At 47.3% G+C, this 20,000-nt stretch overlaps 1 protein-coding gene across 1 annotated transcript in view; it reads right to left on the minus strand.

Moving 5' to 3' along the window:
- The window catches only part of LOC129822850 (neuropilin-1a), a gene marked incomplete in the record, with an annotated part of 89,450 nt that overhangs the window by 33,196 nt on the left and 36,254 nt on the right, over positions 1-20,000 (minus strand). Inside the window, 2 exon segments of the mRNA XM_055881304.1 lie at positions 13,099-13,265; positions 15,999-16,154. Coding sequence (XP_055737279.1) covers positions 13,099-13,265; positions 15,999-16,154 — 323 coding nt within the window.

Genomic DNA, 20,000 nt, shown 5'->3' on the forward strand with positions numbered 1-20,000 from the left:
GAGAGAGAGAGGTAGAGAGGGAAGAGAGAGAGAGGTAGAGAGGGAAGAGAGAGAGAGGTAGAGAGGGAAGAGAGAGAGAGGTAGAGAGGGAAGAGAGAGAGAGGTAGAGAGGGAAGAGAGAGAGAGGTAGAGAGGGAAGAGAGAGAGAGGTAGAGAGGGAAGAGAGAGAGAGGTAGAGTGGGAAGAGAGAGAGAGGTAGAGAGAGAGAGTGGGAAGAGAGAGAGAGGTAGAGAGAGAGAGTGGGAAGAGAGAGAGAGGTAGAGAGAGAGAGTGGGAAGAGAGAGAGAGGTAGAGAGAGAGAGAGAGGTAGAGAGAGAGAGCGAGAGAGAGAGGTAGAGAGAGAGAGCGAGAGAGAGGTAGAGAGAGAGAGTGGGAAGAGAGAGAGAGGTAGAGAGAGAGAGTGGGAAGAGAGAGAGAGGTAGAGAGAGAGAGTGGGAAGAGAGAGAGAGGTAGAGAGAGAGAGTGGGAAGAGAGAGAGAGGTAGAGAGAGAGAGTGGGAAGAGAGAGCGAGAGAGAGAGAGTGGGAAGAGAGAGCGAGAGAGAGAGAGTGGGAAAAGAGAGAGGTAGAGAGAGAGGTAGAGAGAGAGGTAGAGAGAGAGAGGCTTAAGACTGATGGATTGTGGAGATTAATGAATCCACACCAACTACAGCATGTGATGTGTGTGACAGCAAATTATTCATCCCAAATGGCACCCTATTCCCTATATAGTGCACTACTTTTGAAAAGGGCTCATAGGAAATATGGTACCATTTGGGAAAGCCGGGGAGATCATCAGAGAGAGCCGGGGAGATCAGCCTTTTAAAACCAGTCGACTAGAGCACCAGCCAACCAATGCAGGCATCACAGTGCATGTTAAAGATATCCATACAGCCTTGAACAGTGTCTCTCTCTCTCTCTCTCTCTCTCTCTCTCTCTCTCTCTCTCTCTCTCGCTTAACATCTCAGAGCTAAGACTCAAACTCACATTGCACAGTGAATACATTGGCAATGCCGTTGTCCTTCGTCTACTTTAAAATGTATTCAGATCCAGAAGCTAAGGATAAAACCAGATGGGGAGACCATGAATAAAGGTCTCTATATGACTTCCGTTCTCTGCTCGCTCTGGAGGATTTGAAGAAAAGACAACATACTTTTGTTCCTGCCTAGGAGCTCAACTGGGCTTATGGAAAAAGGCCCAGATTTCTTTAGCCCCATAAACAGAGACAGAATCAAAATCCCCTGTTTCAGAGCGTTCCTTTTTAATAACAGACGATTCACAATCCCTATCGCATGGCTGGGTGCAAGAGGAAGGAAGAATGTGCCAGTACAGATGGAGGGTGGTCTGGATGGGGGGAAAGGAGAGAGGAGAGGAGAGAGGAGGAGCAAGTCCTCCTCCTCCTGCTGTCTATCTTCCTCCTCCTCCTCATCATCATTATCATTATCATCATCAGCTTCACAGCTGCCCTGGACCAATGACAGAGTGCCTTACTGAGAAGTGGATGACTTGGCCTTGGAGCCCCCTCCTGATTGGACCCTTATTAGCCATAATGGAATAATGGAATTAGAGCATCACCAGCCCTATAATTGAGAACAGTCATGAACATTCAGAGTCAGTCAGTTAGGCTGTGTCATTGGCTGGCTAAATGGTTCCTTCTGTCTCCTTCAATCTGTTTATTTACGAGTCAGTGAAAAGTAAACTGATCACCATGTTCTGCCCTGTACCTCCAGACCATGGACTCAGACAGACAGAGCTCTGATTCATCCCTTAGGACCAGTTTTATCATGTTCAAAAATGTATGGCTGGAGAGCACACTGAGTACTGCCAGGGGAGGAGAAGGGAGGGAGAGGTGGGGAGAGGAAAGAACAGAACAGAAGAAAGGAGACAAAAGGAAGACCAAAAAAACAAACAGAAGAGATGCATGCTGGGGCTGCTTTGCTGAGGGTCTGAGGATCGGAACGACAGAGCCTTGTAAGGCTGTTGTCTCGTAAGGAGAGAAGAGACAGACTGGATCAATTTCACAGACATGATCATGATAACAGGGCTGTGCTAATGAGAGACACATGATTTATTAATGACTTGTTGTTTCAGTCAGAGCCGAGGAGGGAACCACAGCAGTGCGAACAGACCAGGGTCAGGCATACCGGACAGGCGAGCTGAAAGAATAATGGCTGAATAATAGAGAGAAAATAAACAATGAGGTATAATGATTAATGCTGGGACTTCGTTAACACGGAGGAGTGTGTGTGTGCAGTGTGTGTGGGTGTGTGTGTGTGTGTGTGTGCAGTGTGGGTGGGTGGGTGTGTGAGGCATAGATGGCATAGCTCACCCAAACCCAACTACTCTACCAGTTGAACAAACGTACTATTTGGAACTTTTTTAAATAGGAGGAGCATGTGTGGGTGTGTGCAGCAAAGCCAAGGAAAATATATTTTTAGGTGATAGATTATTTGCCATCGAACTCTTAGTGAATTGGCAAAAAGTGTGAATCATCGTTAATGGGTGATGTAATCCTTGTCTAAAAGAGTGTAAAATATAATAACCACGTCCCTGAATGGGAGATGTATTTTGCACTAGTGCTGACATTACAGAAACACGCTCATTTTCATTAACTTTCTTCTTTAACGACTGGGATTTTCGAGGGTGTGTTTGGAGCGGTGCCCACTCAGAGACAAATGACACAATACAATCTGGTCCCCTGTTGTAATTCATATCTACAGGGACACACACTCACCCTTTCCCACGAAATGCCCTGTTAAGAAAATCAGACAATTACAGCAGATCATCAGTATCCTGCTGAACGGGAAATAACGTCTCATTCTCCTCTGTTTTCTCGGTCGTCTTCACACTCTTTCTCTCAGAGTTTTTCCCTGTTCCTACTAAAGGAACGGTGAATACTGTTCTGTTCTCTCACCAAGCCTACTGATGTGTGTGTGTGTGTATCCAGTCATTACGCTGACTAATGGAAGCAGAGAAGCAGACACAGCATTAATGCCGTTGCTCAAGCTTGTAGGCCCACAGTCAGTTGAGCCTGTTGGTGCAATTAGATTAACATAGGGAGTTAGTGTCTAGTGTGTGTTTGTGTGTGTGCGTTCCTCAAGTTCAATGACATGACTTCATCCTCTTATCATCATCATCATCATTCCCACAGACTAGACTGTGTCAGACATTGTCATAATCGTCATCCACCGGTCATTAGACCCACTCCATAGTGGAGTGAGTCAACTGAACTCTGGGTCTCCGTCCCAAATAGCACCCTATTCCCTACATAGTGCACTACTTTTGACCAGCGTCCCATGGGCCCTGGTAAAAAGTAGTGCACTATATAGGGAATAGGGTTAGGGTCAGGCCATTTGGGACTCTGACTGGTACAGGATCAATGTCTGAGGATACAGTTGACTCATTGTTCTGGGGCTGTCAGGTGAGCGTTGTGCAGAGCCGAGGGGTGGGGTGGGGTTGGAGCAGAGAGGGGAACACAGTGTTCAGATCAGAGAACAACTGTTGAGCTTCAAAAGCCATTTGTCACTGTTTGACTCCCTCATAATTCAACTGGTGGGAAAATACTACAATCAGTTTTCATGAGGAGTTTTTATAAAAAATAAGTTGTACCAGAGAGTTTGGGCTTTCACTGCCTTGCCCCCCTGACTGTGTACTGGGAAAAAATAGACTTCCCATCTGTTGGTGTGTGGGCTGAATTAATAATCGAGAAACTCTGGGGAACACAAGACTACATTTTCCCTTCTCTCTCTGTCTGTCTGTGTATCTGTCTCTCTCTCTCTCTCTCTCTCTCTCTTTCTCTCTCTCTCTCTTTCTGTCTGTCTGTCTGTCTGTCTGTCTGTCTGTCTGTCTGTCTGTCTGTCTGTCTCTCTCTGTCTCTCTCTGTCTCTCTCTGTCTCTCTCTCTCTCTCTCTATCTATCAAAAAACAAATAACCCAGAAAATGACTGATCACCACACAGAGTGGGAATTCTCTCACTGTGCTTCAAAGTCAAACACCAGCTGGTAGCCATAGACCAGACAGACAGAGACAGTCTCTCAGGTTTCCTACAGTAGATCTCAGGCTCAGGAGATTGTGGCCATCCAGAACAAACAAACAGTTACCTCACATGTTCAGGTACTGTACTTCTAAACTAGCCTGGTCCCAGATCTGTTTGTGCTGTCTTGCCATTGGTGCCAATGGTCAGTGTCACTGTTTGCCTGACCATACGAGTTAGCAAGACAGAACAAATAGATTTGGGACCAGGCTACAGTACTTCTGAACAGTGTAAGATAGCGATCCATCAGCGTTGGCCTCTTCCTCTAATTCTATGTAGAGCACCTGACTGGATGGTGTTATATTTTAATATTAGTTTGTGCTTTTAAAAAAATCCATTAGCCTGAAGTATAATTCATTCCTCTTTCACGAAAATTGGATTACCACGACGACGCTGCAATGCTGTGAGACCTATGAGCTCCTTCTCAGACCTTCCATTCATCACAGGGTTTACCTGACATAATTACGGGCATATTTTTAGCCATTTGTGCCGTTAAATTATGCACGTCTTTCCTGAGCGGTTGATCATCTATTTTATCCTGACAAAGAGGGATGATGTGTGAGGTGGGTCTAACGTGGGGTGAAGGTATGACGATGACTAAAAATAAAAGGTGTTTGTGTGTGTGTGTGTGTGTGTGTGTGTGTGTGTGTGTGTGTGTGTGTGTGTGTGTGTGTGTGTGTGTGTGTGTGTGTGTGTGTGTGTGTGTGTGCGTGCGTGCGTGCGTGCGTGCGTGCGTGCGTGCGTGCGTGCGCGTGCTTGCGGGCATGCATACATGCATGCGTGTGACGGTGTGACGATGTGGAATGATTACAGTTTTCAGTCTGAGACAGTAGCCTACTTTCAGGTGTTTTTTTTTTTAACGATTTACTACCTATTGAATCACCCTAAACACATAGAACGCAACCTAAATGGCACCTTATTCCCCTATTTAGTGCACTACTTTGGGCCCTGTGGGCCCTGGTCAAAAGCAGTGCACTAAATAGCGAATTTGGGAGGGAACCACAATGACCTCCATGGTTGCTTACACTGTTACCACAGATGACTGACTAATGACCACCGTCCTCAGGAAACAAAGCAACGAGACCTCAGGAAGGAACTGACTAGAGAATGACTTCATCAGGACATGTCAGTGACAAGCCTGGTACAGGATATGGAGCAGCCGCGTCTGTGGATGGCCACTATGATACAGTAACAGTATGTTTCAGTCAAGAGGATGTCAGGTCTATAGTGTAGGCCTAGATACTGTACAGTGGATTTTTTTTAAATGACAGTACAGTATGAAGGTAGGTGGACACACACAGACAGAGGGGCCGAGACAGGGCTCAGACACCAGTGTGTCGTCCGGAGCCCGGATCTTAAACCGTACAGTAGATCTGACAGGGCAGCCATATCCCGGTCTCCTTCCACTTTCTTTTAGCCAGACTTCATCAACAGAGAGAAGCTGATGTTAATTACAAGCCCATTGTTCTAATTACTCATCCTTTGGCATGACGACAAGACAGTCCCAGCAGCTTGAAGAGCTCTCATTGACAAAGACAATGGAGAGGAGCCGACGTCCCAAATGGCACCCAATTCCCTATTCCCACATAGGGCCCCTGTCAAAATTAGTGCACTAGGTAGGGGATGTGGAGCCATTTGGTACATACCCCGAGAGTGCTAAATATTTCTATCCTTAATTTCTACTCTATCCTTCATCCCACTGACCATGGATAATTGAAAACACATTTCGACGGCTGTTGACCGCTGTACGGGGCCGTGTGGGTCCATAGGAAAACAGGATATGGCTGAGCAAGTTGTTTTAGTGGCTGACATGAGCCCATAGCCCAGCATTGCCTTACTCCCACTCTCTCCCTCCCCTCTCTCTCTTTTCTCTCTCTCTCTCTCTCCTTCCTTTTCTCCCTGGACCTGGATAAACGGCTGGAGAGCTGAAGCAATGTTTGCATCCCAAATAGCACCCTATTCCCTACATTGTGCACTACTTTTGACCAGAGCCCTATGGAACCTGGTCACAAGTAGTTTAGTACATTTGGGAAGCAGACGATGTTTTCATCAGGGAAGTCAGTAATTAGTGTTTGTTTGATGGCTGATGGCTGGAAAAGTGGAATTCAACCTGTTTTTCTTTGTAAAATAGTGGAGGCTAGTGTGTGTGTGTGTGTGTGTGTGTGTGTGTGTGTGTGTGTACGTGCCTTTGCAGTGGTGTAAAGTACTTAAGTAAAAATACTTTAAAGTACTACTGAAGTAGTTGTTTGGGGTGTATTTGTACTTTACTGATCTGGCGCACTCACTAAACACAAATTCTTTGTTTGTAAATGACAACTGAGTGTTGGAGTGTGGTCCTGGCTATCTGTACATTTAAAAAAATAAACAATCGTGCCGTCTGGTTTGCTTAATATAAGGAATTTGAAATGATTTTCTTTTGATACGTAAGTATATTTTAGCAATTACATTTACTTTTTTATACTTAAGTATATTTAAAAAAAGTATAATGTTACTCAAGTAGTATTTTACTGGATGACTTTCACTTTTACTTGAGTCATTTTTATTAAGGTATCTACTTTTACTCAAGTATGACAACTGAGTACCTTTTCCACCACTGTGTGCATGCGTACTAGCGGTCTCCATGGGGAAAGACATGGCCTTCCTCCATACGGCCATATGTTAACATATATTTACTTCCTGTTGCACTTGGTGACTTTACTTTACTGGGCCAAAGCCAAATGAGTGAGATTAGGGCAGTTTTATGAAAACATTGTTTTTAATTGTCTGCTCTTTCATCAACTGGTTTTCTCCTAACAAACAAGATTAAAGTCAACATCCTTTCCCAGAGTGCTTAGAGAGAAGGGACGCTCTCTTTTTGTCTCCATAACTTTACTTACGATTAAAAAATGTGGGTTATCGGCAAGATGTGTGTAAGATAAAACAGATAATGCTGTAAATACCGATAATGCATTTATGATGCAAGATGGATAATTATGGCTATAACCTGTTCACAAATAAATCCTACAGATATGGAGAACATTTACCATTGAGCTCATCAGTAAAGAACAACACTATGGATAACCTGTATCTTATCCTTATGTGATAGACGACAGAAATTATTTCAGGTATCGACTTTCTCTCTCAGGGACAGCATGTATTATTCATGGTGTGTGTGTGTGTGTGTGTGTGTGTGTGTGTGTGTGTGTGTGTGTGTGTGTGTGTGTGTGTGTGTGTGTGTGTGTGTGTGTGTGTGTGTGTGTGTGTGTGTGTGTGTGTGTGTGTGTGTGTGTGTGTGTGTGTGTGTGTGTGTGTGAGATCAATGGTTGCTGTCTGAGGCAAGATGTTAGACTCTGTGATGCCATCTTGCTTTTATGGCATCACTCAGGCCTAGGGAAAACCTCTCCCCCACTCTATCTCCTTTCCTGACAGAGCCCATTCCTCATGGCGTCAGCGTCGAAGTCTGCGTGTGTGTGTCTGTGTGTATATGTGTGTGTGTCGTCAGTGTCCCAGGGGGACCGGGAAATCTTCCCTCCGCTTTTGTTTTCAGGTCGGAGACAACGTGAATGTCCTCCAAAAATATAGCTGTCCTCCCTCAGTCAGAGGGCCAAATGTATTGTACAGATGAAGGTATTTCCTCCTAGTACGTCACGTACCATTCAGGTCTTCCTATTGGAACCAGGCCGGTCACGCACCATTCAGGTCTTCTTATTGGAACCAGGCCGGTCACGCACCATTCAGGTCTTCCTATTGGAACAAGGCCAGTCACGCACCATTCAGGTCTTCCTATTGGAACCAGGCCAGTCACGCACCATTCAGGTATTCCTGTTGGAACCAGGCCCATCACGAACCATTCAGGTCTTCCTATTGGAACCAGGTCCGTCACGCACCATTCAGGTATTCCTGTTGGAACCAGGCCCATCACGAACCATTCAGGTCTTCCTATTGGAACCAGGCCCGTCACGCACCATTCAGGTCTTCCTATTGGAACCAGGCCCGTCACGCACCATTCAGGTCTTCCTATTGGAACCAGGCCCGTCACGCACCATTCAGGTCTTCCTATTGGAACCAGGCCCATCACGCACCATTCTGGTCTTCCTATTGCAACCAGGCCCATCACGCACCATTCAGGTCTTCCTATTGGAACCAGGCCCATCACGCACCATTCAGGTCTTCCTATTGGAACCAGGCCCATCACGCACCATTCAGGTCTTCCTATTCTAACCAGGCCCGCCACGCACCATTCAGGTCTTCCTATTGGAACCAGGCCCGTCACGCACCATTCAGGTATTCCTGTTGGAACCAGGCCCATCACGCACCATTCAGGTCTTCCTATTGGAACCAGGCCCATTACGCACCATTCAGGTCTTCCTATTGGAACCAGGCCCATCACGCACCATTCAGGTCTTCCTATTGGAACCAGGCCCATCACGCACCATTCAGGTCTTCCTATTCTAACCAGGCCCGCCACGCACCATTCAGGTCTTCCTACTGGAACCAACCCAAAAATACACTATCTGGCTAAAGGTGAGTTCATTCATCATCACAGCAACCTGCTGCTACATACATCCATACTATTCCCCTTCTGGGGGCTTCAAACAGATGGAGGATCCACAAAGGTAGATATTCACTGTACCTCCCTCTTGACGTGGCTGACATGGGAATGGAAAGGGGAATAGCTATCTAACGATTATAAATACACTTTCTGGTGGATGTGAGAAGCCTCAAAGGTCGCCTGTCCACCTACCCACACTCATTTAGGCATGCACACACACGCGTGTGCGCACACATACACACTGGGACAATAGAGTGTGATGAATAGCTAACCCACCAGAGCTCCATGCTAAGCCATAAGAAACCCCACCAGCCTAATTAACAGAAGGAGAAACCCCAGCATGTTGCCCTGCTCCTCATCTCAATACATTAACATGAGAGGCAGCATTAAAATAGATGACAAACCTACGCTATCCAGCCCTAGATATATGTTATCTGAATAAACTATAGGCAGAGAATAAAATATGCCTGAGATATCAACCCCTCAAACCCCACTGCCTGTCATGAATATCTAATAAAACCGTCTGGTGCAAATTGCATACAGAGAATTAATTAAATGAATAATGAATTGATATCCATCTAACAGGCGTGAGAGATGATTTGTCTCGTGGTGCCGTGAGTGCGCCTGCCATTAACGATGGGGAGAGATTGTTGTTGCTGCTGCTCCCTCCCTCAGACAAGCTTAATGAAAGAGAAATGAAGAACTCCATTCTTTTAATAACACTTGTTATAATGAAACTTCTCTCTCTTCATGAGCTCAGGGAGGGCATATGCGCAGCGGCAAAGATTTCAAGAAATTATAAATTACACACCATACCAACACGGAATTCACTCTTTGTTACCGTAGAAACAGACGTGCCAGGCATCCACTTCTTTGTCATCTGGCATTGGAGCGCCCAACAGAGAACATCCCCTTTTTATCTTGTTGTATTTTACTGCTAAATACAATTAAAGCTGCAATATGTAACTTTTTGGGCAACCTGACCAAATTCACATAGAAATGTGAGCTATAGATCTGTCATTCTAATTGAAAGAAAGTCTAAGAAGCGGTAGATCTGTTCTATGTGCGCTATTTCTATGCTTCCCGTTCTTAAGTTTTAGTTTTTGCGTCTTTTACTTCTGGTTTTGTACTCCAGCTTCAAACAGCTGAAAATACAATATATTGGGTGATAGAAAATATATGTCTCAGCGGTTTAGATGGTACAATGATTCTCTACACTATGAAATTAGTGCACTTTGAAATAAATAAAAACCCTAGCATAATCAATACTCTATTGAGGATTCTGAACAGTTGCCGAATCGTTGTTCTTTTGCTCTGGCATCAGCACAGCGGGAGAGAGACACATTTAGACTTCATTAGGAGAGAAAGACAGTGAAGAACAGAACAGTACAGAGCAGAACGGCCCACTTGGTTTAAAGGGCTGGTTTTAAATAAGTCCTCATTAAAACAAATAGGTATTTGAGTCAGATTCCCACTGAATTAAGTCTCTCAGGACACATAGGCTGAATCTAGCAACACTGGGAAAGGACAAGACCATAGTATCTACAGTATTTCTTATAAACTGCTTATCCTTCCACTTATCAATCATGATTTCATCTTGATTGTTGAAGAAACGAAGCCATAGGATCTCTATGGTCATAGCTCTCTGGTCAAACTCACAGGTTATGCCCGGACATGATAGGACCCATGACAATTAATTTGTGCCTTCTCCAGTGTGAACGTGTGTTCTGTCGATTATTAACCTCCTCTATGTCCCAATAGATGCAACATCTTAGAGCTTAACTTCTTGACGCTAGGAGGCAGAATTTTTATGTTTGGAAAAATAACGTTCCCAATGTAAACGGCCTATTTCTCAGGCCCAGATGCTAGAATATGCATATAATTGACAGATTGGGATAGAAAACACTCTAAAGTTTCCAAAACTGTCAAAATATTGTCTGTGAGTATAACATAACTGATTTTGCAGGAGAAAACATTTACATTTACATTTACATTTAAGTCATTTAGCAGACGCTCTTATCCAGAGCGACTTACAAATTGGTGCATTCACCTTATGAAACCTGAGGAAATCCAACCAGGAAGTGCCTCTTATTTTGAAAAATTCCTGTTCCATTGCCTGCCTTTCCTCCATTTAAAGGGATATCAACCAGATACCTTTTCCTATGGCTTCATCAGGGTGTGAACAGTCTTTAGACAAAGTTTCAAGCTTTTATGAAAAATGAGCAAGATTTATCAAATCGCGTCAGTGGACTGCCAGATGTCCTTGATTAGTTAATGCGCGCGAAAGTGGTAGCGCAACATATTCTTTCTGTCTTGTATTGAATAGTTTACCCTCCGGTTGAAATATTATCGATTATTTATGTTAAAAACAACCTGAGGATTGATTATAAAAAAAATGTTTGACATGTTTCTATGAACTTTACGGATACTATTTGGAATTTTCGTCTGCCCTTCATGACATGCACGAGCCTGTGGATTACTGACCATAACGCGCCACCCAAATTGAGTTTTTTGGATATAAAAATAATCTTTATCGAACAAAAGGAACATTTATTGTGTAACTGGGAGTCTCGTGAGTGCAAATATCCGAAGATCATCAAAGGTAAGCGATTCATTTGATTGCTTTTCTGACTTTCGTGACCAAGATACTATGCTGCTAGGTGTTTGTAATGTTTTGTCTACTGATCGATAAACTCACACTAACGCTTGGATTGCTTTCGCTGTAAAGCATATTTTCAAAATCTGACACGACAGGTAGATTAACAACAAGCTAAACTGTGTTTTGCTATATTGCACTTGTGATTTCATGAATATAAATATTTTTAGCAATTTTTTGAATTTGGCGCTCTGCAATTTAGCGGTTGTTGATGAAAATGATCCCGCTAAAGGGATCCGTGCGCCAAGAGGTTTTAACTGTGTAACTTCCTCTCTGAGAGACAATCAACGTCACACAACTGTAACCCTCTCCTCTAAAGGAACTGCTGCAGGAAGTAGTCTGGGACGGGACGGGAGTGTGAATCCCAAATGGCAGCCTTTTCCCTATATAGTGCACTACTCTTTGCCAGAGCACCACTGTATGGGCCCTGGTCAAAAGTAGTGCACTACTGTATAGGGAATAGGGTGCCATTTAGGGCACAGCCATCGGTTTCTCTCCAGTTCAATGGGCCCCTGCCAGGCCCAGGGCTCTCCTCCCACTCACCCACAGAGCACAGAGCCAAGGGCCTCCTCCACAGACACACACACACACAAAAACAAACACACTCCCACTCCTCGAATTCAATTAGTCTGGAAGGGGCAACAGGGGCCCTCAGGACAATATTTTCATAGCAATAAGGAAAACCTAATTTATGAACGTCCCCCAGACAAATATCTGTCTCCAAGCCAGCTTACATTTAACAGACGCTCTTATCCTGAGCAAGAGCACACATTTGAGTATTTTCTCCCTGTGGAAATTGAACCCATAACACTGGCACCATGCTCAAGTACCATGCTCTACCAACTGACCCACACCGGTGGACTATTATAAAGCCTCTTGAGGACTACATACGTACAGTCGAGACAAACTTTCAACTTTTCAGTGACGCGAGGACGGACTATAATAAAATAAAAGAACTTGTATAGGTAATGTAGTGTATGGTTGGGTCAGTGGGGTAACCACTTCAACACAATAACAGGCTCCAGGGTATGTGACATAGCAGTGCCTTTGGGATCAGAGACAGAGCTCCAGTCTTTTCATATAAAGTTCTCTGTCTGTGAATGTTAATGCAGATCCCAGCACACATGCAGTACAGTAAAACCCTATGATAACTATGAGTGTGTGTTGGTGGATATGTCCCCTGGGGCAGTAACCACAGCGGATGAGAGCGAGAGAGAGAGAGAGAGACTCTTTGTGGAGTGTCTGGAATCCACAACTAGCCTGGAGTTCCACAGGAAGCATAAATTAATCACCAGATTTCTGGATCACCTTAAAAGATTTACCAAGCATGCCACAGGGGCGTCCTCAGAGCAGACAGACTTCTGGGATTGGACCAGGAAGGAGATTCAACTCCACTATAGTCACCACTCTGGATCTGAGTCCCAAATGGCACCGTATTCACCAAGTAGTGCACTTACATTGACCAGGGCACTACTTATGACCCTATTCCCTGTGTAGTGCACTACTTTTGACTTGGTGAAAAATATTGCACTACATAGGGAATAGGGTGCCATTTTGGACAAACACTGGTTCAGACAGTGATTCAGCTTCAATAAGACTTGTAAAAAGCCTGTGGTTGTTTTGTCTTTAAGCAGCTTTGGGTGGATGACTTTGGAAAAGTTACAGCTTCCATATTACTTACATGGTAATAAACTTTTTTTTACTGCTATAAACACACCCTTTCTCTTCACTTATTTATGATGAGACATTAGCCACCTTTGAGAAATTCTATGATGTCTTTGGGTCACGTGGCGGTCCCGCGTGGCCCAGTTGGTACAGCATGTAGCTAGCCAAGCCAAGACTGGCTGAGGCCATCCATACGAATATGTATGCACGCTCTGGATAAAAGCATCTGACTGTACCTGTATCCACTCCTTGTTGTTGTCCTCTCCTGGTGTCCATGCGTTCTCATAGTAGTTGAGTCTGGCTCGCTCCGGGGACCAGCCAGGGTTGTACTGGGACGAAGCTACGATCTGCTCTGATGCTATCTCCCCTGACTCCATACCCAACGGGTCTGTACAGTCAAAGTCTGAGAGAGAGAGAGAGAGAGAGGGAGAAGGGGTGGGAAAAAAGGGGAGAGAGAGATTGTCTAAATTTAGAGCTGAAAGCTCCATCCAGGCGTCCCAGGCCAGAGCACACATCAACCCCCAAAACAGAGCTGGTCCCTGGGGAGAGGGACACTCAGTGGCAGGGTCTGGGCTGGTACTCTGGTGGCCGGAATAAAGAGCCACATCAGTGCCGCCTCAGCTCAGCAGATCCTTGCTTCCGGTTCCTCTCTCCCACTACCACACACAGAGGCTTTAAATGGAAGGCAAGCACAGTGAAAGGGTGGTGCTACATCAAGACATAAAGCTTTAGTCATAAAACATTCAGTGTAGGGCTAAGTTCACTGTAAACTGTAATGGGAAAAGAGAAACTATTATGCATTAAAGTTGAGCTGGTAGTTTTTCCTCTGGTGCTGGTTCTTCTCTCCATTAAAGCTCCCTGTAGGCACTTTATGTGTTTCACACATGGTGCACATTTCCTAATATTGTTGTCCCTCGGGGTGTTAGGGCACGTTTAGTGTCGGTGTTCTGGGCCGTAAATATCCCAGAATGCCCTGTCCCACCCAGGATAGAGGGCATCTCCTTGTTTATGTTGACATGGTGCTACTGTCCAGGGTCAGCCAGTGTGTATGTGTGCGTGCGTGCGTGCGTGCGTGTGTGTGTAAGTATACAACCACCGGCCAGGTCAAGAGGTGAGCTCTTCTTCCGCCATTCCCCGGAGTCCCATATGTAGCGGAGTTGTCTAGACGCTGACCCTATGACCCCAGGGTCAGGCTCGGACCCTGGCCCCAGTCTGACCCTGCTGTCTCTAGTCACCCACCCACCTACACACACACACACACACACACACACACACACACACACACACACACGCACACACACACACACACACACTCACTCACATATTAAGGCAGGCACACACAGTTACGTATTGCGTATATCAGCGTTGTTCAGCGTCCCAGAGACACAGGTCTGAAAGGTGTCAAGCAGATGGAGAGACCATCTGTTTTAGCTCATAGACAGTCGCTGACTGCTGCATACCCTATATATTACTCACTACTGCAGAGAGAGAGAGAGAGAGAGAGATGCAAAGACGAGGGAAAAAAAATATATATCACACTCCACTCTTTTCTTCTCCTCTCTCAAAGACCCCCTTCTTCTTCTTCTTCTTCTTCTTCTTCTTCTTCTTCTTCTTCTTCTTCTTCTTCTTCTTCTTCTTCTTCTTCTTCTTCTTCTCAACATGTTGGAGGAGGAATCTGAATCTCTCCATAAACACCAACCAGACCCAGTTGACCTTCTATCTGCCCTCTGACTGTAAACAAAGAGTCTCTGCTTGTCAGCACTGAGGTAAATGTGATCATGTGTGCTGCTATCAGCTATAAGCTATCAGCCTGCATTTTAAGCAGCAGCCCATTCCGTGAAGTGTGGCGCTGGGGGATCAGGGAGATAGTAGGGAAGTGTTCCAAATGGCACCCTATTCCATTTATAGTGCACTACTTTTGACCAGAGCCCTATGCAGCCTAAATCAGGGCTGTCAGGGAGAGAAGACAAGCCTGCTTCATAACCATCAAAGCAACACCTTATCCATCCTACATAACCCCCTCTCAACTGAAGTGTACAAGTCTTATAATATGTATGGGGTAAAAAGGAAAACCCATAGATTATACATCAAAGGGCGTAATAATACATTCCTACTAGAGCACCACAGTAGATAAAAACTGTCAGAGACTTGATCTATCGTCTCTCTGATATGAGGATTCATTCAGCCAGGTCGTAAGCTGCCAACTGCATAATTAGGTAAGTACGACAGATGTCAAATAATGCAGTGACTTGATGAGTTCATGTTGGTGGATTAGTGTTGTGATTGTATCTGTCCCTATCTAATAAATGAAATACTGGTGGATTAGTGTTCAGTCTGAACACATGTTATGTTTACGTTGCCATGGTGCTGAGCTGTAGGGACTATAGGGACTAGTGACACAGGCAGTCATCGCTGTATGCGGCTGTGCTCAGGCTCTGTGTGAGTCTATCTAGGGACCTCAGCACACATGTATATCACTACTCCCCACGGGGGACCTAGCACCATCTGGGATGATTAGTGTTTTTTTAACACCAGTCATCGCCATAACAACCCGGTGGGGGGGGGGGGGGGCGGCGAAAGGGGATGACTGGAGGGGTGGCTTGTGGAAAGATTTATGGGCTTCGAGGTGGTTGTGTTTCATCAATGAAAATTTAGCCGGAGCATTTCTCAAATTGGGGTCATGGGGGCCAGGCCCCAGGACGAAGATGATGCTGTGTTAGTGGCTGGAACACTGTCTGGAGGGGCTGGTGAGGCACTCTGCACCCCCGGTGACTCTGCACCCCCGGTGTCTCTGCCCCCCCTGTGTTAAAGTCAGACCTCGTAAACTGGGGGAGATGGCCCATGCCTTGTATCACATCTCCTGAATGAAAAGACTGGGAGCTGTTGATTTATTAACTGACTATAGTCCCACATTAAACTACATGTGTGTAGCAGTGGAACAGGGACCACCCCTCGTATGTAGGGAGGGGTGTATGGGAGTTTCAGTATGTATAGGGATTGTAGCTTTATCACTCATGGTGAAAGGTCATTTTAGCAAATGCTAAATGTAGATATTTTTTACATTTTATCCTAGTAGACAAATAAAATAATGCATCTCTCATTGTAATCGGACCATTGATGATAGACAGTCACCTACCTTCTGGCACGGTCCGTTCCAACACAGTGAAGTTGGCAGAGAAGCCCTCCTTGGCGATGGCACTGTCTGTGTTGATTATCAGGGCTAGGATGCCCGTATAAGAGATGATACGACCAGGGGTGTTCTGACCACAGTACCGCCCAATGTACGGACCAACTGGAGAGAGAGAGAGGGAAGGAGGGAGACAGGGAAAGGGGGGGGGGAGAGAGAGGGTGGGGAGATAGGGAGTAGAGAGGGAAAGAAGAGAGGGAAGGAGAGAAAGAGAGTGAGAGAGAGAGAGAGGGAGATTGTCAGTTACCAAGGTCACAGCTGAAGGTGGGAGTGTGTGTAAAGTTAGGAGTTAAGTCAGTATTTGCTTGCCCTAGGCCTGTCACATGGGTGTTCATACACAATAAACACAGCCCCCCCCCCCCCCACCAATGGAGGTGAGAACTAGTGTGTTGATGAAGCTATGAGAAGGACCTAAGACCTGGGGCTGTATTTGTGTTAGACCAGAGAGGGTTTTCACTAAGTGACCTCATAAAGAGGCATGGGAAAACATTCGACACCCACAAAACACAAAGAGATGGCGAGAGAGAAAGAGAGAGGAAGAGGGACTCCTTGTTAAGACGAAACAAGGTCGAGGTTTCTGTCTGTTTTGCACCAGTCATAAATACCTGGGCCTTTTTAAATGCGAATTATGTTTTAGTGTTGAGGTGGGTATGTATGGTCTGGCCTGGTTTAGTGTTGAGGTGGGTATGTATGGTCTGGCCTGGTTTAGTGTTGAGGTGGGTATGGTCTGGCCTGGTTTAGTGTTGAGGTGGGTATGTATGGTCTGGCCTGGTTTAGTGTTGATGTGGGTATGGTCTGGCCTGGTTTAGTGTTGAGGTGGGTATGGTCTGGCCTGGTTTAGTGTTGAGGTGGGTATATATGGTCTGGCCTGGTTTAGTGTTGAGGTGGGTATGGTCTGGCCTGGTTTAGTGTTGAGGTGGGTATGGTCTGGCCTGGTTTAGTGTTGAGGTGGGTATGTATGGTCTGGCCTGGTTTAGTGTTGAGGTGGGTATGGTCTGGCCTGGTTTAGTGTTGAGGTGGGTATGTTTGGTCTGGCCTGGTTTAGTGTTGATGTGGTTATGGTCTGGCCTGGTTTAGTGTTGAGGTGGGTATGGTCTGGCCTGGTTTAGTGTTGAGGTGGGTATGGTCTGGCCTGGTTTAGTGTTGAGGTGGGTATGGTCTGGCCTGGTTTAGTGTTGAGGTGGGTATATATGGTCTGGCCTGGTTTAGTGTTGAGGTGGGTATGGCCTGGCCTGGTTTAGTGTTGAGGTGGGTATGTATGGTCTGCCCTGGTTTAGTGTTGAGGTGGGTATGGTCTGGCCTGGTTTAGTGTTGAGGTGGGTATGGTCTGGCCTGGTTTAGTGTTGAGGTGGGTATGGTCTGGCCTGGTTTAGTGTTGAAGTGGGTATATATGGTCTGGCCTGGTTTAGTGTTGAGGTGGGTATGTATGGTCTGGCCTGGTTTAGTGTTGAGGTGGGTATGTATGGTCTGGCCACAGTGGAGAGAGTTCTCAAAGACTTGTTTAGTGTTGAGGTGGGTATGTATGGTCTGGCCTGGTTTAGTGTTGAGGTGGGTATGGTCTGGCCTGGTTTAGTGTTGAGGTGGGTATGGTCTGGCCTCAGTGGAGAGGAAAGAAAGACCAAAGAAATGGAGAGAAAGGGAAAAAAGGGAATAAGAGAATGTCAAAAGAAAAGAATGCAATAAAAGTCAAACCAGGACACGTTCCACTGAGCACTTTAAATTAGTTTGTGACACATTGTGTGTGTGTGTGTGTGTGCGTGCGTGCGTGCGTGCGTGCGTGCGTGCGTGCGTGCGTGCGTGCGTGCGTGCGTGCGTGCGTGCGTGCGTGCGTGCGTGCGTGCGTGCGTGCGTGCGTGCATGCATGCTTACGTGCCTGTCTGTGTGTTCCTCTGTCTAGATGTTAAGCAGGTCTGGAGGCCTGGTGCTTATCTCTGATTAGTAAGCCTGTGATCAGTGGTGAGTGAAGGTCAGGCTGCTGCCCTGCTCCCCTCTCAACCTATCACCTCCCCTCACTCTGACATGCCATGTACAACCAGGCCTTACATCCAGACACACAGATGAAAGGGAGAGGGGGTTCGCCAGGATGGGGTCTGATGGCTCAGATTCAGCATTATAACACGGGGGGGGGGGGGGGGGGGGGGGGGGGAACTGGGGTTTAGGGGGGAAGGGCATGACTCCTCTACCGTCCAGTGTAGGATGGCCTGGTGTGTGTGGTGGTGGGGGGAGGGGAGGCATCTCCTAAATGATCTGCATGACTCAACGGCACTATGAAAATGTTAAATGCTCTGTTGTGAACTCTGTGTCTCTGCATGTCTCTATGGTCCTGGTGGGAGGAGAGAGTGGGGGAGGAGAGAGAAGGGGAGATGGAGGGAGGGGGGGGGGTAGGGAAGAGAGAGTGGGGAGGAGAGAGGAGGGGAGACGGAGGGAGGGGGGAGGAGTAGGGAAGAGAGAGTAGGGAGGAGAGAGGAGGGGAGATGGAGGGAGGGGCGAGGAGTAGGGAAGAGAGAGGGGAGGAGAGAGAAGTGGAGAAGAGAGAGGGGGAGGAGTGGAGAAGAGAGAAGGGGAGGAGAGGAGATGGAAGGATGGAGAGGAGGGGGGAGGAGTGGAGAAGAGAGAAGGGGGAGGAGAAAGGATGGGAGATGGAGGGATGGGGAGGAGAGAGGAGGGGAGATGGAGGGAGGGGGAGGAGTAGGGGAGAGAGAGGGGGAGGAGAGAGGAGGGGAGATGGAGGGAGGGGGAGGAGTGGAAAGGAGAGAGGGGGGAGGAGTGGAGAAGAGAGAAGGGGGAGGAGAGAGGAGGGGGAAGGAGAGAGAAGGGGAGATGGAGAGAGGGGGGAGGAAAGAGGAGGGGAGATGGAGTGAGGGGGAGGAGAGAGGAGGGGAGATGGAGGGAACGAGGGGGGAGGCGAGAGGAGGGGAGATGGAGGGAACGAGGGGGGATGAGTAGGGAAGAGAGATGGGGAGGGGGGAGGGAGGAGGGGGAGGAGAGAGGAGGTGAGATGGAGAGAGGGGGGAGAAGAGAGGAGAGAAGATGGAGAGAGGGGGGAGGAGAGAGGAGGAGAGATGGAGGGAACGAGGGGGGAGGAGAGAGGAGGGGAGATGGAGCGAACGAGGGGGGAGGAGTAGGGAAGAGAGAGGGGGAGGGGGAGGGAGGAGGGGAGGAGGGGGAGGAGAGAGGAGGGGAGATGGAGAGAGGGGGGAGGAGAGAGGAGGGGAGATGGAGGGAACGAGGGGGGAGGAGAAAGGAGGGGAGATGGAGGGAACGAGGGGGGAGGAGAAAGGAGGGGAGATGGAGAGAGGGGGGAGGAGAGAGGAGGGGAGATGGAGGGAACGAGGGGGGAGGAGTAGGGAAGAGAGAGGGGGAGGGGGAGGGGGGGGAGGGGGAGGAGAGAGCAGGGGAGATGGAGAGAGGGGGGAGAAGAGAGGAGGGGAGATGGAGAGAGGGGGGAGGAGAGAGGAGGGGAGATGGAGGGAACGAGGGGGGAGGAGTAGGGAAGAGAGAGGGGGAGGGGGAGGGGGGGAGGGGAAGGAGAGAGCAGGGGAGATGGAGAGAGGGGGGAGAAGAGAGGAGGGGAGATGGAGAGAGGGGGGAGAAGAGAGGAGGGGAGATGGAGAGAGGGGGGAGGAGAGAGGAGGGGAGATGGAGGGAACGAGGGGGGAGGAGTAGGGAAGAGAGAGGGGGGAGGAGAGAGGAGGTGGAGGGAGGGAGGGGGGAAGAGTGTGCCTCCAGCCTTCCGTGCTAATGCACCACTGATCTAAAAGGCACCACAGGTACTGTGCCCAGCCCTCATCAGACAGGGCCTGACACACAGCACGGCCCCCAACCTCCCCCTACGTCTCTTCTGTCTCCTCCATGGCCTCTACTGCCCCTCCCATGCTCCAGGCCCTGCTGTCTCACACACCCAATTACTCTGGATGTGAGAAGTGTTATCTTGTTATTTTGCAGTTTTTA

Source organism: Salvelinus fontinalis, chromosome 25, assembly GCF_029448725.1.
Source record: "Salvelinus fontinalis isolate EN_2023a chromosome 25, ASM2944872v1, whole genome shotgun sequence".
NCBI lineage: Eukaryota > Metazoa > Chordata > Actinopteri > Salmoniformes > Salmonidae > Salvelinus > Salvelinus fontinalis.